This window comes from Heterostelium album, assembly GCF_000004825.1.
Source record: "Heterostelium album PN500 unplaced genomic scaffold PPL_contig1, whole genome shotgun sequence".
NCBI classification, from domain to species: domain Eukaryota; phylum Evosea; class Eumycetozoa; order Acytosteliales; family Acytosteliaceae; genus Heterostelium; species Heterostelium album.
Window position 1 is genome coordinate 203503 of NW_008805078.1, and position 22170 is coordinate 225672.

Sequence of the window (22170 nt, forward strand, 5' to 3'; positions counted from 1 at the left end):
ATTTTAAACTTATAAATACTGTTTATTAGTTGATTTTCATTTTTACTATTATTAATTTAATATTTTAACTTGTTTTTTTTTTTTAATTTTTTGAGATCATTTGATTTAAAACATTGGTACTGAGTTCGTAGGTATAAAATGCTATTGCTGAAGTTGGTATGACCTTAATATAGTTAATGCTTAATCCCTATTATTATTATTATAGTTATTATAATTATTTGTTAGTTAGTTGGTTATTAAGAGAAAAAGATTTAGTAAATCTCTTGTTGATAAAGAGGTTAACAACTACTTACTTTGTATAAACTTAATAAACCTTCAGATCTAAAGATACGATATATATTTGTGAATGATGAGTGTTTCAAATTGATTTCGACCTTGCCATCTCCGTATCCGTGTGTTTGCATACGACGACGTACGACATCGAATGGATATGAAACGGTCTGTGCGAAACCACCGGCCAAACCACCGGCAAACAGCTTGTATGATGTCGTCAGTGAACCGTCGTGGTTACGTGCATAGTGTGGTGCGAATGATTTCAAGCTCTCGAAAGTGGAGAACGATATACCGGCGTACGGCAGAATTCCAATCAGAGTCGGTTCGATACCACGATAGATTCCTCTGATTCCGTCCTTCTGTAGTGTACTCATGAACAGCTGTTTCAAACCGGTCTTGTCCGGAGTGACTTCGATTGCCAGACGCGCTCTCAGCAAATCCAACGGGTAAGTTGCACACACTGCAATGCCACCCGCTGCACTTCCCGACAAAAACATATTGACCGCAGAGAAATCTGTTCTACCTGTATTGAATTTCTGTAATGTAATTGAATGCAATGTAATCGAATGCAATGCAATCGATCCGATAAATCAATCAATCAATCAATATGAATTCTAATCTCTAATCAAAGTGTTGTTGGTTGTTATTGTTGATGTTGTTATTTCCATACCTTTTTAATTGTTTCATATGAAAAGAATTGAACTGCAGCGTATGGGAATACTCTTGTAATGGTTGCGGTGTTTCCTCTCCAGAGACCTTTCCAACCTTCGTTTTGGGTGATCTTGTTGAGTGAACTGACGACACTGTCGAGTGAGTATTGTGCACTTCTAGTTTGATATAAAATCTTTACACGTTCCAATGGTGCAACTGCCGATTTCGCTGTGACACCTGCAATTCCACCTGCAATGAATGATACCAATTTACTTGGTGGTGGTGTTCCTGCTGAAGCTGTATCCATCTTTATATTATTACTCTTACTATTATTATAATTATTACTATTACTATTTAAATCTTCAGCTGCCGACTCTGTTGCAATAACAATTTCCTCTTCCTCTATTTTTGATTATATATAATGTATATATCTAAATTTTTACAAATTAGATATATATATAAAAAAATATTATTATTAAGGTTAAGGGTTATAATTGAATTATTTACTTTAGTTTTATTATTGTTTTCAGTTGATTGTAGCTGGTTATGGTTGTTATTGTATTTATATAAATATCAAAACAAAAACGATACACTCTTGGACAAGTCGTCACACACACCTCTTTCTTAACACCAAAACAAAAAACACAACACCTAAATAATAGTGTAATTTATTAATTATAATTAATTTGAAAACACAATGATTTTGTAATAAATATGTTTATCGATGATGATTCAAGAATTTCGTCAAAAAAAAAATAAAATAATAAATCAAAAAAAATAATAAAATCAAAAACAAAAAAAAAACAATTTTGAAAAATTAAGTATGTGGTAACTCAGAGTGCATAATCATCCAAATTTCCAATGACCTAATTTCATTGCAAAATTTACCCGATTAAACTTTTTTTAAAAAAAAGAAATAAAATGTAAAATATTTAATATTAATAAATTATATAAAAAAAAAAAAGTATGAGAGTTGTTTAATTAATACATTCAGTCACAATGATTTTAATGGTTTGTGATTGATTAAATATAATTTGGTTAGTTGTTTTGTTTGGTTTTAAAAAAATAAATGATTAGATTTTGATCGTTGGATTGTATTGTAGATTTGGATCATTATCTTCAATGTCGGTTATATTATTATTATTATGGTTATTGTTATGGTTATTGTCAATAATATTATTATTATTAGTATCAGTAGATAGTCAGTTTCCTCTTTCATTTTCATATTGAATGGCACTGGGTGGAGGATATAGGCTGATAATATTCTTGGCAATCTGATGAGCTGTTGCATAGATTGTGATCATCGGGTTCACACCGACTGCTGTAGGAAGTACTGATCCGTCGGAAACAAACAATCTCTGTAAATCCCAACTCTCACCGGTTTCTTTGACAACGGAATTTTGTTTGCTCGATCCCATCTTACAGCTACCCATTTGATGTGCCGAGAAAACTGTGATTAAATTCGTCTTGTATGTCAATCCTCTCACCATCTTTAGGTATTCTTCGATGTCTTTGCTGTCGACCAGCGGTACACCGGCCAGAGGAATACCAATCTTTTGAGCACCGGCAGCCACCAGTGTTCGTAGAGCACCCTCGACACCGGGAATCAGATTCTTCCAATCCTCTTTCGAGAGTGTATATTCGATTCTTGGCGATCGAAGATCCTTGTCGAGCTTGATTTTTCCTGGATTCTTGTCGCGAAGAATCGAGATGAATGCGCACCATTTCCTGAGATTGAGAATCTCCTCTTTGATGTGTGCAGAGTTATTCCAGAGGAACGATCCGAATGACGATGCCACTCCAGGGTGTGCATTTGGAATCTCGATAATCGAGCCATGTTTGTTCATGAATTGCTTGGATACCACAGACATTGGTACTCCACTCCACACCTCGACATCCTTCTCGAATATTCCGACGGACGGAACTACCGGATGCAGATACAGTGTCTTTCCGATGTTGGGATTGTTGATTCCACTTCGCAAGAGTAGTGCGGGCGTGTGGATTGCACCGGCCGAAGACACAACAATGTTGGCTTTAATAAATACACGGAATCGCACACCATCTTGATGCATGACACTTCCGACGACACCGTGAACGGCGCGACCACCACCCGGTGCATTGGTGATGGTGATGTGCTCGGCAAAGCAGTTGGTAATGATCTGTGCACCCTTGGAGCAGGCATCCTCGAGGTAGGTAACCATCGACGACTGTTTGGATTTCGATCGACATCCCATCGAACAATATCCACACTGAGTGGTATCGCAATGCTTTACATTTCTTGGGATAACGGTGTTCTGATAGCCAAGCTCGTCCAGACCATCAGAGAGGATTCGGTTCGCAGAGTTATGCACGGATTCATCGATGTTCACATTGAGACGCGCACACACTGTGTTGAGCGCAGTCTTGTAGCTCTCGCCAAAAGTATTTGGACACGATTGTCGCCACTCTTCAACAACGGAATCTGGTGTCTGTATGGATGCAGCCCAATTTACAGTGGTTCCACCACCAACGCAGCTACCGGCCAACACACTTATACTCAAGTCGTCGGAAGTCATTGTTCCAGCCTGCTCATACAACATTGGGAACGCTTCGGATTCCTTCCAGGTCATGGCGTTGGGTGACACGTATCCACCCTTCTCCAGAACGATCACACTGTAGCCTGCTTCGGCTAGCATTGCAGCAGTGATACCGCCACCCGCGCCACTACCAATGACAACAACATCTGCCTTTAGCGATCGCTCGCTATTGATTTGAATGAAGCTGAGATTCTCCTCGGTCGGCAGATGCTCAGCGGGTGGTGGTAATTGATACTTTAATGCATCCCAATTGGCATTGATGCCGCTTTCCTTGCCCAAAACCGTGACATACAGCGAGAAGGTGAGTGGTGCAATCGCTTTGAATGCCTGTCTCCTCAGTGGATTAGCCGAGCATTTGAGACTGGACATAATCTTTTGTCGCTTGCCAAGCGAGAGACTAGTGAATGTCGAAAGAGTGCCCGTCAGCAAGACACCGGCAGGCGATGAAAATAAATACAAAAGTGTCTTCAAATCATTGATTTGTGCTCTAGTTCTAGTTCCAGTAATCAACTTTAAGAAATGTGAAGCGATATCTAAATCCGTTGCAGATCTAAGAAGTAATAGTTGTTGTTGTTGTTGTTTAAAATAGTTAGAATACAACTAGTTATTGTTTTGTTACAGTGTTACTCTACCGTTTAAAGAATTGATTTAAAACATCAATGTCAATGGTTGTCCTTGTTGAATATTCATGTAGAATCGCTTCGGCTACTGAGTCACTGGATAGGAGTGTCTCGCAGATTATGGTGAGTGTTTGGTGTTCTTTGAGAGTGAATATACCACCCGACTCCATATGGAGATGACTGGTGTTGCTATGGCCAGGCAAATTAAGGGTGATTTGGTGATTGTTATGTGGTGATTCCGTGCTCATCGTTTTTGTTTTTCCTTTAAAGAAAATATGATCGTCTGTTGTCTCTGCAAATATTACACCACGTTGTTTCTGTTGTTTGCCTCTGTAGTAGTAGAGCAAATAGAATAGCGATACTACAATGAACACCACTGCAAAGAGTAGTTCCTGTGAAAATAGTGTGCTATATGCAAATAGTTGTTTATTGTCAATTTGTAAAATCGACAAAATATTATGTTGTTGTCGCTGTTGTTGTTGTTGTTCTATATGTATATTCTCTTTATTCTCCACAATATTCATTGGTATTGATTATCCTTTTTTATTATTTTTTACCAAATGAATTAATAATTAAAATTGGAAAAAAAAAAAAAAAAAAAAAGAAAAAAGAAAAAAGAAATAGAATAGAAAGACAACACAACAACTTTATATATATATATATATTTATATGATAGGAATGAATGTATTATTATAATTTATTATTACACCTTTTTTATTTTTATTTTTAAAAAAATAAGTTTTAATTAATTGTTGTTGGTTATTGTTTGTTTATTTTTGGTATGGTGGTAAAAGAAAGAAGAATCACTAAAAAAATCAATGATTTCACAATTTACCAATAGGACAACAATATTATAAAGTTTAAACCGGAGGGTTGTTATTGTAGTAGTAGTATAGTTATATGTGTGTGTTTATTTGCAGAGGGAATCTGTTGTTCTTATACAACATTAAAATTCCATTGATAGATTATTTTTTTCCAATTTTAATTAAAAAAATATCTAAAATTAGTTAAATAAAAAAACTGTTTTTTTGTATTTTTTAAAAAACTGTTATTTTTTTTTCACTTTATTAAGTTGGGGGTTGTTGTTTTAATTATTATTATCAATAAAAAGTATTACTTTATTTGTTTTATTTTTTATTTTATGATTAATCATCTTTTTGATGCACAGAAAAAATTTAGACCGGTTTGTTTGCTTTCGATACTCTCTTTGGTGAGTGCATTTACACAAACATCTTTGTTTCTGCATCCAAAGCAATTAGAAACAACATTTGGGGAACCGTTTTGTTTTTTAAGTAAACAACCACAGCATGTGTATCCTGGTTCCAAACAATAGATTGAGCAAACAGTCCTATTTACTCTATTTGAATCTAGATAGGTCATACCACAAGGTGTTCCTGGGCCAACACACGATTTACATTCTGGTGGGACTACAATCTATTTAAAAAGAAAGAGAGAAAGAAAGAAAAAAACATTTTTAAATTAGATTAGTGAGAACATTGATGATTTATTAAAAATTAAAAAGATATTTATTTATAATACTTACAGATTGTACAGAATTGAGAATAAATAAATATAAAATAAAAACTATTAAAGTTGTATATATATTATAATTCATTTCTTTACTATCTATAAAAAAAAAATATATTATTTCGAATGATTTAAAATAACATTTATTTTCTATATATTTTGTATTCTTCTCCTAATATTGATTTTATAAAATACAATATTACTGACCACTAACTAATCTAGATCCAATTTATAAATAGTATTCATATTGTTTTAAATAGTTACTGGTCAACTGAATTGCAAATTTTAAAATAGAAATAAAACAAATATTGTACTCATCAAACACAGTTCTCAAAAGTCAATTCAATCAAAAATGTTATTGATGAAAAATAATAATTGGTATATGTGTTTTGTTATTTTTATAGGTTCAACTGAATACTACTAAATTGATATTCTTAAAATCAATAATCAATATCAAATACGAATTAATGTTAATAAATACAAAGAAATATAATCATAACTATATGAATATTAACTCTTTTGAAATTAAATATTAGTATGTTAAAAGAGAATTAAAAAAATGTATATATTTCAATTGTTTATTACCTTTCTTTTATTACTTCAAAAATAGTTGATAATGAGCTAAATCAAAATAATAGTTCATGAAAATGAGGTATTTATAGTTTAAAAATTTGATAAAATTTGCATGATTTTTGCTGAGAAAATTAATTTTCTTCGCTCATTTGTGTTTTACATTCTCGACGTCAGATGTTTCTCTTTACAATTCCACGTCATGTCTTCCTAAAAAATCAAGGTGAGCGGAGAGATTTATATTTTAATATCATTTATATTATCTTTTTGATCTTCAAAGATATTTGAAAGATAAAATATCATGATCTAGAATAAAAAATTATTCTTAATATCTAAAATATCCAATAAAAAGGGTGTGAAGATGATTTTTTTCGAAATGTTTGCTCATCTTGCAAAATAAAAATTTTGATGAATAATGATTTCAACCTGGTTGAAACTGAACACCAAAACTAAAGATTATTTTTTATTTTGCAATCTTATTTTTTATCCGATTCTCTGATATTTTAGATTTTTTGATTTTTTTTTGTTTTTCTTTTCAGAAATCTTTGGTTGTATGGTCGGCTTTACAATTGAATTGAATGTGTGGCGTGACAAGGTGGTTTTTTTTTACAGTTTTCTTTATAATTTGTTAATGTTTATAATGCCGTTTACTAAACTTGGAATTTTATAGTGCACTTCAAATAAACATTAACAACACTGCTTGTTATTACTTTCTTTGATTTGAAAACCCGTGATTTTCTTATTTTGTAAGATTGTTGTTAAGCTTTAATGCCGACCGAAAAGTTAAGATGAAAACTAGTTTGTGTGTTTGTTTGCACCATCCTTTGTACCCATTAAGCATTCTTAAGATGAACACGATAAAGCACACCTACGGAAATATGAGAAAAAATCAATATTCTAATCTTATCACACCTTATCTCTACCAAAATTGTTCAATTTCAATCACTGGATCACACTAAAACTTCTGAGTAAGAACGAATCAAATTGACCAATCATATAGCCCAAAATAGTTTGATTGAACCATCATCAAAATAAACATTTGTTTTTACATCAATCTTACAAAATAAATCTTTTCAAAACTAGTAGAAAACGAGTAACTACAACTAATAGTATCACTAGTGCAAAGATTATTTTTGTAAAAACCAGAACAATAAAAGAGTAACGACAAACAACAACCGAATGTAATTATAAATGGTATGTACATTTTAAGAGAAGTGTAGTGTATCAAAGTTGTACGAATATGGTTTTACTAAAGTTTACTTTTGAATGATCTTTTGAATTTTACTTTTGCTTTTCGTATTGGGTTGATGAATGTTTGAGTGTGTTTGTTATGGGCTACTACTAAATTATTATTATTATTGTTTTACAAAATATCATTGGATATATTTAAATAATTCCTGAAACATATCTCTCTCACTGTCTCTACTTCGGCAACAATAAGATGTTGGGCAATGTAATGTAGTGGGTGATAATTTTATTTTGGCGGTGGTATCGAAGCAATAAAATTTAACACTAAATGGGTTTTTACAATGGATACTTAATATCACTATTGTGATGGTTTTGAATTGAGAGAACTAGCAACCCAAAAGAACACTATCGAAACACTGAAAAACAACAATGCAAGATCTCATACCCTACTTCTCGAAATGAAAGTGTGGTTAGAGTTTTTTTCTTTTTTGATCCCGATAACTCTATGGTTGTCAAATTGCTGCAGCAAAAAAAAGTCATCTTATGAAAAAAAGCTATGACGTTAGAACCTGTGGACAGGTTTTTGTAGTGAGTTTTTTGCAAAATGGAATTGATTGAAGAAAAAAAGAGTGTTAGATATTTTGGGAACAAAATCAAAAAAAAAAACACTTGCATTGATCAGACTTTTTTTGTTAAAAACCCACCACCATCAAAAAATAAAAAAATAAATCTTAAAAAGGCGACCCAGTTTTCATGTTTTTCTGTTGTGGTTATGCATAGAGAGGGAGGACTTCAATGTTTCCCCTCTTCGGTTCAAAACACGCATTACACTATTTTAAAACAAAACACATCACCCCATTCACACTAAAACTAATATGATTTCAAAATAATATCAAAATATGATAATTCTGGGTGATCCGATAACAACAATAATTTACATTTTTTTTTCTATATAATAGGAAAGATCTTTCTTTTTTATTTTATTTTATATTTTATTTTATTTTATATATTTTCCTACAAAAAAAAACTCATCTATAAATCTTATACCTTTTCAATTGATCATTTTTTATTTCTAAACAAAACTACACCACTTTCTTTAATATAAAAAAAAAGAAAATTAGTAAAACAAAATATAATTTATTTACCAAATTTATTAAACATTGTCCATAGCTATTTATATATATATATTTAATTCCACATATCATATTTATTTATTTATTTATAATTTATTTATTTTATTTATTTATTTAATTAACAACTTTTCACCAATCTTTTTTCGAATACCAATTCCAAATTAGGTTATTATTAAATCATTTTAGATTCCAAATACAAAAATTACAGAAATATATTTCTTAAACGGTAAATATTAAATTATTATTATTCCATTAATTCATTTTGTTTTTGTGTTTATTGCTTTCATTATTTGTTTTTGTTATTAGTCAAAACAATAATTTGACCTAAGATTGTTCTTATTCACATCAAGAACATAGGTTGATAATTTTGGTAAACCTGTGTGATTTGAAATTATGTATGGCATCATCACAATCCAAACAAAACCAATTCAATTTCAAATTTGTAAATCAACAAGCAATTTTGTAAATGCAAATTTTATTAATAGATGTCGTTGTTTTTTTGGATTTTTTTTGTGAAATACCAGCAATTAGAAGGGTGTTGCTGGTTCTCATCCATCATGGAGAGAATGCCCATTATTTTTAATTTTTCAAACCAAACATGTTTTACTCATTAAATGCAAAAATGTGTTTGTTCTACAAAAAATAAAAACACAGCGATTTCCCATTCTCGCTTTAATAAAGCATTCTAAATCTGACACCTATGCAGCTTTAAAGTTGATTGTAAAAAATCAAAAAAAAAAAAAAAAAGAAAAAAAGTAAAAAAGAAAAGGTGTTTGTAAAAATCATCAGAAATCTCTTTCAAAAAACATTTCACCTTTTCAGTATCCAAAATGAAGTTGAAAAAAAAAAATACAGATATTTTCGAAATTCAACAAAAATACCGTTTTTTTTTTTTTGCAAAAAAATTTTATTTTTTTGGTCGAACACCCTTTCATTTTTTCAAGTTCACTTTTTTATTTTACCACTTTCAGTTCGAAAAAAAAAAAAAATGAATCTTTTAATTTCCCAATTTGAAGGGAACCTGACACTCCCACCTCTTCTCCAATACCAAATAAAATATTGTTTTTATCTACATTTTTTTTTTTTTGTTTTTTCATGTTCATTCTTTTCTTTTCCAATCTACATACTCCAATTTTATTAATAAAATTGATCATATATAAAATAAAAACAACAATTTATTAAAAAAATAACGAATAGTCAATACTATCTATTATCTTTACATCTATTGTAATTATCAATGATAAAACACATGAAAAAAAAAAAAAACAAAACAAAAAACAACAAACCACATCTCTTCTTATTAGATTTTAGTGATGTAAAATTCTTTCTTTTAAGGGTTGTTTTTTTTGACATTTGGTTGTTGTTGCTTTTCAAGTGTTTGATATCGGATATATTGAAATTTGAGTTGAATTGAATTGGGTTGGAACCAATGGGTACCACTCAAGAGACAATGGCAACAACAAAACCTTATAATCTAATTAGCCTTGTACAAGCAACCACACACCCTGACCACTCATTCCATTTTCATTCGATACACACATACACACAACACCACACACCATACAAACTGCTATCATAAAAAAAAAAACAACTTAACCATATATACGGTTATGTATCATGTTGAATGGGCACTACAATCTGCTTTGAAGCATTGTCCTCAAATCGAATTAGTTACTACAAGACTGGAGTCTCTTGGACACAATCCAAATAGTAAATAGTGAATAATAATAAAAACAACACACAACAGCAGCAGCAACAACAACAACACAGTATAGATAAATATATTCATATATAAAATATTAATAACATAGCATTTATACAAAGTGTATAAAATTAATCAGTTTTGATAGTAAACAATCTTGTAATATTAATAATAACATTAATTAAATCCATCCATCCCATCCATCTATCCATCTTATTCATTAATCTATTCATCTTTAAAATTTACTTATTTATAAATACTAACATTTATTAATTTCATAATATATAGTATTTTTTTTAAATATTAAAAAAAAGGTAAAATAACAATAATTATAGTTTATTTCTATTATTTTTATTATTGTCGTTGTCTTTTCATAATTATAATCAAAAATTAAATATTGTGTTCTAACTATATTTGTAAAGTTACGATAAATCTAAAAAAAAATAATAATAATAATTATAATTAATAATATTTTTAAAATTTGAAAGAAAAAAGCTATATATCCAAAATCAGATATGTATAATGAACATGTGAGGAGTTTTCATTGGATGTTTAACAATTAATTAATTAACCAAAAACGAACAAACATAACTTCAACTACAACACCATTCAAATTAATATTTCGCAAACCCACCTACATCACAAATCCAGTAATTTCCATATTTGAATTTAAAGTAGTAGAAAAGTCAATGCTGTTGTTGAACCAGTCGTAGTAGTGCAGAAGTTGTAGTCATTCATTTTTGTTTGTTTGTCTTTTTTTTGAAGCATCAAAAGTCAACCAATCCACCCCTACAATCCCATTGGAGCAGTAACTTCTCGTTGTAAACAAATTTGTTTTTACTTAAGGAAACTTCAACAAAATAATAATAATAACAATAGTAGTGTTAGTTGTAGATCCCTTATTTTGTTACTACATATGCAAAAAATTTAATTTAATTTGTTAACATAAATTAGATTTAAACAACAACAGCAAAAACAAAACAATTACATCAACCAACAACAAAACCAACAAAATACCAAATCAAAATTGTCAGAAGGATTCTTTTGACTATCCAATAATTTAATTGTGTGTGATGCTAGTATATTTAAATGATTATTATCCAATCTAAATTGCCAAAACCGTCAAATTTAGATTTCCATATCCAATTTCCATCAATGGTTTGTGTTTTATTGTATCCTTGTTCTTATTTTTTTTTGTTTTAGTTTTTCAAGTAATTTTTATTTTTATTTTGTGTACCTACTCTTTCTCTTGTTTGGCATCAAGAACCAAACCCACACACCAACACACACAGTAACAACCCTAAATCCATTTTTATAAAAACAATTTTTTTTTTTTGTTTTTCCCAATTATATTTGTGTGTGTGAAATTAATTTTTTCATATATACAATCGCTCATTGTTCCTAAAAAGGAAATTTTTATTGAATGGTTTTCAACAACCATTTTTATTTTTTGTTTTTTGGATTTTGTTCCAACGAGTCTTACAACCAAAACGATCCTATCACATCGACCCAATTCTTGGGGCCACAAAAGAAACATACCTACCAAAAGGTTGGCCAACACCCCCTCATCTTATTTTATTGTGTTTTCAAAAAACCTTGGAGTTTAAACTTTTCAAGCAAATGGAAAATAAAATAAACATACAACAACCACTACCTTTAAGTTACTGAAACCCACTTTGCCTAAATCTTATCTATTGTTGGAAGTTTAAACTTTTAAGAATTTGTAATTATTATTATTTGCAAGTGCAGTAATTTCATTTATCTGTCTCAAGTTAGGACTCGAGACCACTACTTTTTACTTAAAAAAAAATCAAAACAACACACATATAAAACATCAATATAAAAAAATTTATAAATATAAAATAATAATAAATCATAATAATAATAATAATAATAATAATAATAATTTTTTATTTTTTGTATATTTATATTTTTAAATATATATAATGTTTGTTGTTTCGGTAACAACAGACCACTACTACCACCACAAGTACATCTCTTTTCAAGATAGTTCTGTCAGTTAGTCAAGTTAGTTTTGATATTTTTAAGCAAAAGTAAACTTACTTAAAATTGTCTACAACAATAACAATAGATAAACACACACTTTCCACTACACACTTTTAAGTAAGTAAGTTTCAAATTGTGTGTGTGTCAAATAATAATCTACAACACCCAATTCACTTAAAACACACAGAAAACAAACACTTAAACTAGTTTGGTTTGTCTTTCCCTCACTTCATGGTTGTGAGGCAATAGATATCAAATAAACCACACCGAAACAGCTATATTTTTTGTGTAGATAATTAATTTAATTAATTTAAATTGAAAGAAAATTATATATTTGTGTTTTTTATTTTAAAAAATGGTGAAGACTGGTCAAGTCTATTTGTCGATCTAAACAAACTGTGAAAACAAGAAAGAAAGCATGCTTGTATTTAAAATTTCTTGATTATATTACTACTACTACTATTGTTATTGTGTTAAATATATATTTTGTTCACTCATTTAAAGCTATCATTAGGATATCCATACTTTTTAAAAGAAAGAAAACATAAAATTATTAATCTAACTCTAAATATAAACAAATCTTAACTTCATCAAATCCTAAAAGTAAAAACAAATTAATATTTTAATTTAACCAATAACATTTCATATTTATATATATAATTCGAAATTTTAATTTTTTAAAAATGTGGTGGTGTGTGAGTGCTTTATTTATTGTTGGTTACCATCAAATAAATTAAAAAAAGCCCAAACTAAAATAATAAAAACAACCACACACATACCAAAATACAAACCCATCTTTATTCCTATATACCTTAACACTTAAACCACCCACACACACATTCTACAAAACTTCAAAGATTGTTTTCTTGTTATTTTAAAATTCTATATTATTATACACATATATGTGACGGAATGAAATGAAGTTTTGATGTGATGACATGTCTATCTTTATCAAATGACTAACCCCTAGTAAATCTTTTATCTCTCTCTCAATAGAATAGAAAACAAAGTTGTAGTTTCTTTCAAAAAAGCTGAAATTTTATTTTCCCTCATTATATATCTTAAAGAGTAATATATAGAACATCAAAGACTTGATTCATTAACCCTCCTCTTCTCTTTCACAAAACCTATCAATTTAACGACCATCTCTCTCTATTCGAAAACAACAAAAAAAAAAAAAATGACATGTATAACACACATCATCAATAGATTTATCTTTTTTTGATATACACCATTCTTTTTTTCATTTCTTTTAAAAACAAACAATAACAACCATATATAAATCATATAATAATACAAAACCATAGATTGTATTGATTGATGTCTCATATTACGGATGACACAATTCCCATCTTCAATGAAGACACTATTGGACTTGGTAAATCTATTTTCTCATACCATTTAATCATTTACAATATATGTCTTCTTTGAATCATTTTAAATCACAATTTTTATCATTGTCATCATCATCATCATCATCAATAGTGTTGGACCTTGAGATATAATTGTTATATAGGTGACAAGAGTTACAAAAACAAGGCAAGTGTGTGCTTGTATTTTTGGATTAAACATTCTACATCATTCATCATCATACAACCAACACACTACTCTACACTACACTGCTACTACTCATCTAAAAACATTGACATAAATACCTTTGTTTACTTTCATTCATTTATTATTATTATCAACAACTTTAAAAAAAAAATTATAAATATTACCTATCTATTAAATATTCATACATTCATAACCTTTTCCATATACATACACATTGATCAATTAATTCTCCTTAAAAAAAAAAAAAGTTACAATTTATTTTTAAAAGAAAGAAAAAAAAAAAGGTATAACAAATCTCTCTAAATTTCTTTTTACAACTTTTTGATTAAAGAAAATATCGACAACAATTTTACATTATTGATTTGTTAAATATATTTCTAAAAACTATTCAAATCGTTATAATCTTTAACTGGTAATCAGTCATAATAATAATAATCGTCTACTACTAAGATATACAATTCTAATATCATCAATATTTGTCGTGGACAAAATAGAGAGTTATCATTGTACCCACACTATATTCTCAAAATTTTAAATTTTTCCATTGGTCAGTTTAATTTAATGATTGACAAATTATCAACACCACCCCTTTTATATTATAATGTTACCTGCTATCGTTTTATAATATAAATCATCACACTATTATTCTACTTTTATTACTACTATTAGTAGTAATAAATAAATAATTTTAACACAACACACACAAACACACACACAAAAAACATTCATCTCAATCATCATCAAAACAACACTAGAGACGATATGATTAGAGGGAGAGTGTTAAAACAACTCAAGATTTTTGTTTATTTTTATGTTTTGCCAATGTTTTTTTTTTTTTTTTTTAATTTTATTTGGTCATCAAATAATAATCATAGCACACCACACCACTCTCTACAATGTATAGAAATTAAAAAAGTAATTTATAATCTCTCTGATAAATTAACCGACCGACAAGAGTGATGTTTTATGATAGTTTGTTTTAGGAGTGTTTTAAGGTGTGTGTAGCCAGCTTTTTCTTTTTTCTTTTTTTTTTTTTTCATCTTATCTTTCCATCCAAATCTTTATTTAAATTCATTACCAACAACAACAAATAAACAAATAGCACATAGTTCTACTACTTTAATATTCATTTATATATATATATATCTCAGTTTAACTCACCAAAAACCATCGATTCCAACAATTCATTTCAATACTATTCATACCTATTCAGCTGAACGAGTAAGTTATTCACTTGCTCATTCATTCACTTTTCAATTGTGTCCGCTGACACTCATTAGCAATAAATTAATGTGGCACAGTTCTAATTTTTTTTTTTTGGTTACGGAAGTAGCATTGATTAATTTAATTTAACTATTTCTTACTCATTTTTGTCGTCGTCAGTCTAATCCTTCAATCTACCAAATCCATTTATTCATATGACAATGTTACAACTTTTAAACAACAATCAATTATTATAGAATCCAAAAAAAAACTAATTATAGTTTATAAAAAATAATTTCATTTATATTATAGTCAAAACCAAACAAATCTGGTTATTATATTTAGTTCGTTTCCCTTAATCGTACTTCATTAAAAAGGTAATTATTTCAATCAAATTAATATAAATCTGACACTTTTAATTTTATATTATTATTATAATAATATCTGTATTTTATTTTAATTTTGTTTTACAATATTTTATAAAATAATGTTATAATAAATATAATTTTATAACAAATACATCATAAATAATAACGAACCAATCATAAGCAAAATTAATAATAGTATATGTATTTCAACCCAACAACCACTCGCCAAATAATAATTATAAAATCCAAAAATCTCACTCCTGGAAAATCATTATTCATCACATTTAATGGAAATTATAATGATTCCACCAATCAAATTCAGTTTTTTGCCATAAAAATAAAAAAGCAATAATAACAATGTTGTGGAGAATAACAAAGTTGTAAAGTATTCTTAAAAAGGAAATCATTTACACAATTATTAACTTTATATGTTAAAAATGCAATATAACAACACTAAAATAACAATAACAACAACGATAGATATATTGTTGTTAGTTCACCAACACCATCAATCAATCAAACACATTCATAATTTACTACTTATTTTATAAATTTGATATTCTACTCAACTCTTGCTGTATTCATTTGTTTTTGGTATTGGAGTGGAATTTTGTTAATTTTATAATTTTATTCTATTGGTTGCGTTGTTATTGATGATGATGTTGATGATAATGGAAATGAAATTATTTAAATCGAAGATTATCTTTACTTTGTTTCCAACCAACTAAAAATCATCACTACATTGTGTAGTTACTGAAAAACAATAAACACTCAGCATTCTGATGATGATGATGGTAATTTCATAATACTTTATGTACAATTGCACTACAAATGCCTGATGATCATCCAATTCAACACAAATACCAATCGAAATCTTGTTTACTCTTTTAACTACTACCTCACACTTTTTTTTTTTAATTTTATTGATCAAATCAATCGTTCCAACCAACTCATTACCACCAACAACTTCACCACCAATCAAATTATACTACTATTTTGATGATCAACCACACACCACCACCACTACTGCTACTGCTTCTGAACAACATCAACAGACAATAATATAAAAACATTAAATTATAAACAACAAAAACCCACACGAAAAAATAAATACTCAAAGTGATTCATACAAATTATTATTCAACAACACATCAACTAAACTAAATTCATCTCTAACAACAACAACAGCAAGAATGCATGTTTTCATTTACTACTACTACTACAACCAACCACTACACAAAGTCATCAAATTAATTATAATTAATATTAAAACATGCACACACTCACTTATGCAAATTCATAAACTCACACCACTTCCAACTGCAATTGGAATCACTTCTACAAAATTTTATAAATATATTCCACACCACTACTACCACACGATATACATAATCGAACAAACCAAGATCAATTTTATTAAGATATTATTTAATTTATAAATGCCCACCGCGCCGATGATAAATCAACAAAAAAAAAACCAATTTATAAATTAATAATAATATAATAATAATTAGTAGTAGGCGGAGTAGTTGGTAGCATTGTTATTGCTACTACTACTGCTGATGTGAATGATAGTGATGTTGTTGTTAAAATTGATGGTAGTATTAGTAATCAATTGCTACTACAAAAAATCTACACAACTCTGTCTGTAATAGTCAATTCCTATCAATCATATTAAATATCTTGTTTTGTTGCATTGTGGTGTGGTGGAATGTGTGTTATGTTATGTTCTACTTGCAACATCAAAATAAAAACAACAACAACAACAACAAATTTTATTATTGAGGAATTTACTTTCCACTTTGAATATTTTAAAAGTCGTAGTTTAATATTGTCAATGTTGACATTTAGGTATTGTAATCCTGATTAGGATCGAATACAACAGCAGCGGTAGCAGTAGAGTACTACTACTATTACTAGTAGTTTTAATCAATCTATATACTGTACTACTTCTTACTCTCCAAATTCTGCATCATCATTGTTAACAACAGCGTGTGGGTGTTTTAAATAGTGTCTACTCGAATCAAGATGGATAGTATTGATATTTATTTACTTTACTACCACCACCACCACTGCTGTTGCTGTCAAACTCAATTCGGAATCATCATCTTTTCATTACCATCAAAAAAATAATAGTAGTACTCTCACTTCACTCTACTAACATCACACCACTCGAATCAAATCAAAATCAAATCAAAATCAAATCAATCAGATCACATTCATAATACACATTATTTATCATTTTATTGTTATTATTAAAAATATTTAATAATAATAATAATACTAACTTGTTTCTCCTTTACGCCTTTCCAAAACACAAATACACACACACATATACTCTCTCCTCTTGATATTCTTGTTTTTTCACAATAGTATAAGAGAATTTTGCAATTTCATATTTCGCTACATCCACTACCCACTCAGCACATTGTTTGGCTTGTAGTTTTCGCCTCTCACTTTTGAGACATTGTTCCGCCAACCACCAACAACAAATCAACTTTATTCAAACAAACAGATTATTATCAAAAGAAAACACACAATTCCAACAACAATAACAATAACACACTCCAGACCATCGTTCTACTAATATCATTAACATCATCAACACTACATAAAAATACATTTACATACCCACACACAAACACACACACATATATAAATAATATAACAAAACAAAACACTACTCACACACACCACACACACTACAATTATATCAGTTAAAAGTGTCAAAAGAAAAGATAACATCAAATCATCTAGCAACCAACATCTAACAGTATTTCTCTAAATTAAAACAGAACAACATCAAGCAAATCAACTATTAATTAAAAATCAAATCACCAAAAGTGAACAAGAAGAAGAAGAAAACAAAACAAAACAAAAAAAAAGGTAGAAGTAGCCCAGTGTTAAATGAATATCAAAAATATCAGTAACAGCAACAGCGGTAGCAGCAGTTACAACCTTGATACTTTCCAACATCAACAACAAAATCTAAAAAATAATAATTCATTATTAAACAACAACATCAACAACATCATCCAACACAATAATAATATAGTTTCGTTTTTAGGAAATAGAAGTGCAGAACATCCACAACATCTACTCTCTCCAATACTTTTCTCTGGCGCCGGCCTCAACAACGCAAAGCAAACTCAAATGTTCCAACAAGAACAAACCATTTCAACTCCAATGATTCCTCTAGATGAGGAGCAAGAGTACTCTGACAATGACTATGACATGTCACCAAAAGATGATATAACATCCCCTTCAAAGGTTAGTTTAAATTAAAACACAATTAATTTTCCAGTCGAATTTTCCAGTTTTCTAACTTTCCAAAAATTTTTTTTTTCTTTTATTTTTTTTTTTTTTTTACTTTTTTAGAAAAGAGGAAGAGGACCAATTCACAATGGAATTAGAAGATCACCAAACAAGTGGACCAAAGAAGAGAATAAGAGATTATTCGAATTGGTAAGCCAGTATGGTGAGAAAAAGTGGAAGCGTATCTCTGCAGAGATGGGCGGTCAAAAGACTGGTGCGCAATGTGCTCAACACTGGAAACGTGTCTTGAGTCCAGATATTAGAAAGGGTCCATGGGATGAAGACGAAGAGGAACTCCTGCTGCGTCTTGTTAACCAACATGGATCGTCGTGGAAGAAGATTGCCAAGCGTATCTGTAAGCGTACTGATATCCAATGCCGTTATCAATACTTGAAGGCACTGCAATCACGTGAAGTTCCCTGGATTCCCAAGGAAGACGAGGCAATGTTGAAAAAAGTCCAGGAACTCGATATGAACTTGTCTTGGCTCGAGGTATCAGAGTATCTCGCCAAATTGAAACATACAAACACCTTGCGTACTGCCCTCGAATGCAAGACTCGTTACATGCAGTTGACCAACGAGATTCCAATGGCCACACAACAAGCCGGTGGAATGCCATCCTCGCCAATCTCAGAGTGCAACCAATACGACTCGAACAGTTCTTCGCCAACGATGGAGAGTTCCGAGTTGGACAGCTACACACGTCGTCGTAACCTGCCAACTTCCGCTTCATCATCGTCGTTGTTGTCGTCTTCCTCCAGCAAAGTCACAATTTCCAACCTAATGAGTCCAACTTCCTCACCAATCCAATCACCACTTTCCTCACCAGTCTTTAGTAACAACAACAATCCACTCTGTAATAATACAATGGACATCAACAAAAACATCAACAACCCACTTTTGTATAGATCAAATAGCCATAGCAGCATCATTTCCGCATCACATCCAAAGAATGTATCAACTTCACCATCCTCCAAAAACTTTAGTATCAATCATCTCTTAGACAACTCACCAACATTACAATCCATTAATTCCTCTGTCGACACCTATAAATCAAACAACACCGAACAACCACTCTGTAAAAAAGTAAGAAGCAATGGTGAATACTACATTCAACCAACCGCCAATACCTCCACTTCACTGCCATCCAACGCACTTAGACTCCAATCATTTGGTACCGGATTCAATAGCGACAACAGTAGCGACGACGATCACTTCCGTTCAAACAGTTTGATCAACAATCCATTCTTGCCAAAGAGTTCGTCCAGCATGTTGTTGCCATCCACCTCAATGTTAGCACAGGGTGCTAGCTCGTTTGGTCACCACCATCACTCAAGCAGCAGAAATCCACTCTCAAGCAGCGGCAGCAACTATCCAAATTCATCCTCATCGACACCGAATAATACATCTTCACCACTTTCCTCACCATTCTCTTCACCATCGCGCGCTTCACCACCAACACTCTCAACCATCCAAAAACTAAAGAACACATCATTTGATTTTTTCAACTTGGAATCATTGGCAGCAGTAGCATCCTCCCAACCAAGAGAAACAAGACCAAACAATATAGATCAACTTCAACTTCAAGTGAAATGACTTGAAAATTAATTCACTCAAAAAGATTGAAATTAAAAAAAAAAAAAAAACAAACAAAAAAATATACCTTTAAAAAAATAAACAATAAAATTTGTTGTAAATTTCAACATATATAAAATATCTATTATTATTTTTCTTGAGTATATATAAATAGAATAACAACTGAACTTCCTTTATTATTATATTTTATTTAATAAAATAAATATTATAATATTGGAAATATTAATAAAAAAATTTGTTTTATCTATTCCACTTAATTATTTAAAATAGTTTATGGACATTTGAAATTGATTTATATTCAGATTTTACTCTGTTAACTTGAGAAATACATTCGTTTGGTAAATCAAACCATGACTCTGTATATGAATTTTCAAAGTTTAAGTACTATTATTAAAAAAGATTGATTGTAAGTAAAAAAAGAATTAATTCTGAAATTAATAATACTTACATTCATTGTAGCAAAACCAGGGTTAGTAATATCTTTGTTGTTAATAATACTAGAAACCATTGCACATTGTTTTATATCATAGAGGATAGTTTGGATGACTGGAGAAGCAATTTCATCGAGAATATAGATATCTGTTGGGAATTGACCAATCTTAGTTGTTCCAATGTTTTTGGTATCGTTGATTGGATATGAACTTGGGAGAGTAAATTCCAATTGAGATAGAGTACATTCTCCATTTACAAGTTCATAAAATTGATTCTTTAAAAAGAATTATCAAAAAAAGTTAATAATAAATCTAAATTTTATAAATTATTTTTTTTTTTGTAAGTTATCTTACAGTTTTACCAAAAGCCCAATAACTTCCTATTAAGCTAACTCCTCCTGGCATTACTACTAAATAATCCACTCTTTGACGTTGTCCTTCGAGATCTAATGAAGTATTTCCCACTTGTATTTATTAAAATTGTAAAGAGTTAGTAAGGATCTTTGTTGAAAAAAATATGATTATTGTTATTTCATACTTTCAAAGAAAGACATTTCAACTTGATGATTTCCATCCGGAAATATAGTATTAAAAGATGAAATACTATAGCTAGTAGTGAATCCATTGGCATCCAAACATTTGTTTTCTGATTGTGAATACACAACTACTTTTAATAAAAAGAAAATTATAATAATATTTTTAATATTCATTTTGAAGGTAGAATTAATATGAAAAATTTTATATTTTTAGATAATGAAAGGATGTAAGGACCCATTCTACCTTTTATACTATTTTAAAGTAATATCATTAAATTTATACTAAAGTTATAAGAAAATGAGGTATTATCTTGAAAATTTAATAAAATGAAATGGTCCATTCTTGCCCCAATACTTTATTTCCAAGAACTTATTTTGAAATTTACATAAATTTGATGTTCTTTAACTTTGTTTGTGCTTTGGCCAAAGGAATCAAGAAGGAATCGGAATAGAAAAAAAAAAAAAAAAAAATTATAAAAAAAAAAACAAGTTATTAAATATTGTTCATTTTAAACAGTGATAACTTATAACTTTATTGTTATAAAACTAACAATTCTAACATGGATATTATTATTTAGGATAAGAACTTCATCATGACATGACTTGTAATTTTTTTGATTTTTTTCAATTTTTTAGAAAAAAAAAACTAATAAAACGAACTTCTTAATTTTTAAATTGATTCATTTTATTGATATTTATTAACTGAGTAGTAGTTTAATAATAACTTATTAAGTATATGCACATATAATATATATATATATTAAGTTAAGTAAATAGATAAAATAAAATAAATGAATTTAATTATTTTATAAAATAATAATTATTCTTTAATATATATATATAAATATATGGTTTTTATTTAATAATTGTTTTTTTATTAAGTTATTTATTATTCTTATTTATTATTAAATATCAAT

At 29.3% G+C, this 22170-nt stretch overlaps 4 protein-coding genes across 4 annotated transcripts; 2 read left to right on the forward strand and 2 right to left on the reverse strand.

Moving 5' to 3' along the window:
- Positions 1-82: 82 nt before the first annotated feature.
- On the reverse strand, positions 83-11681 carry PPL_00926 (glucose-methanol-choline oxidoreductase; the record flags this gene model as incomplete). Its single annotated transcript, XM_020571945.1, has 15 exons — positions 83-187; positions 294-542; positions 944-1326; positions 2240-2374; positions 2412-2548; positions 2866-4100; positions 5477-5554; positions 5664-5746; positions 6109-6146; positions 6247-6268; positions 8551-8575; positions 10417-10473; positions 10650-10673; positions 11258-11316; positions 11627-11681. The coding sequence occupies 15 exons, from the start codon at positions 11679-11681 to the stop codon at positions 83-85; spliced, it is 2685 nt and encodes an 894-aa protein (XP_020437803.1).
- Positions 11682-13567: 1886 nt separating this feature from the next.
- On the forward strand, positions 13568-18201 carry PPL_00927 (uncharacterized protein; the record flags this gene model as incomplete). Its single annotated transcript, XM_020571946.1, has 8 exons — positions 13568-13625; positions 13764-13790; positions 14907-15025; positions 15320-15338; positions 16890-17023; positions 17162-17226; positions 17296-17373; positions 18171-18201. The coding sequence occupies 8 exons, from the start codon at positions 13568-13570 to the stop codon at positions 18199-18201; spliced, it is 531 nt and encodes a 176-aa protein (XP_020437804.1).
- An 81-nt stretch (positions 18202-18282) lies between these two features.
- PPL_00928 (uncharacterized protein) lies at positions 18283-20286 on the forward strand (the record flags this gene model as incomplete). Its single annotated transcript, XM_020571947.1, has 2 exons — positions 18283-18645; positions 18754-20286. The coding sequence occupies 2 exons, from the start codon at positions 18283-18285 to the stop codon at positions 20284-20286; spliced, it is 1896 nt and encodes a 631-aa protein (XP_020437805.1).
- A 261-nt stretch (positions 20287-20547) lies between these two features.
- PPL_00929 (uncharacterized protein) lies at positions 20548-21427 on the reverse strand (the record flags this gene model as incomplete). The annotated part of the gene is made up of 4 exons (XM_020571948.1): positions 20548-20670; positions 20735-20992; positions 21072-21181; positions 21256-21427. The coding sequence occupies 4 exons, from the start codon at positions 21425-21427 to the stop codon at positions 20548-20550; spliced, it is 663 nt and encodes a 220-aa protein (XP_020437806.1).
- Between the last annotated feature and the right edge of the window lie 743 nt (positions 21428-22170).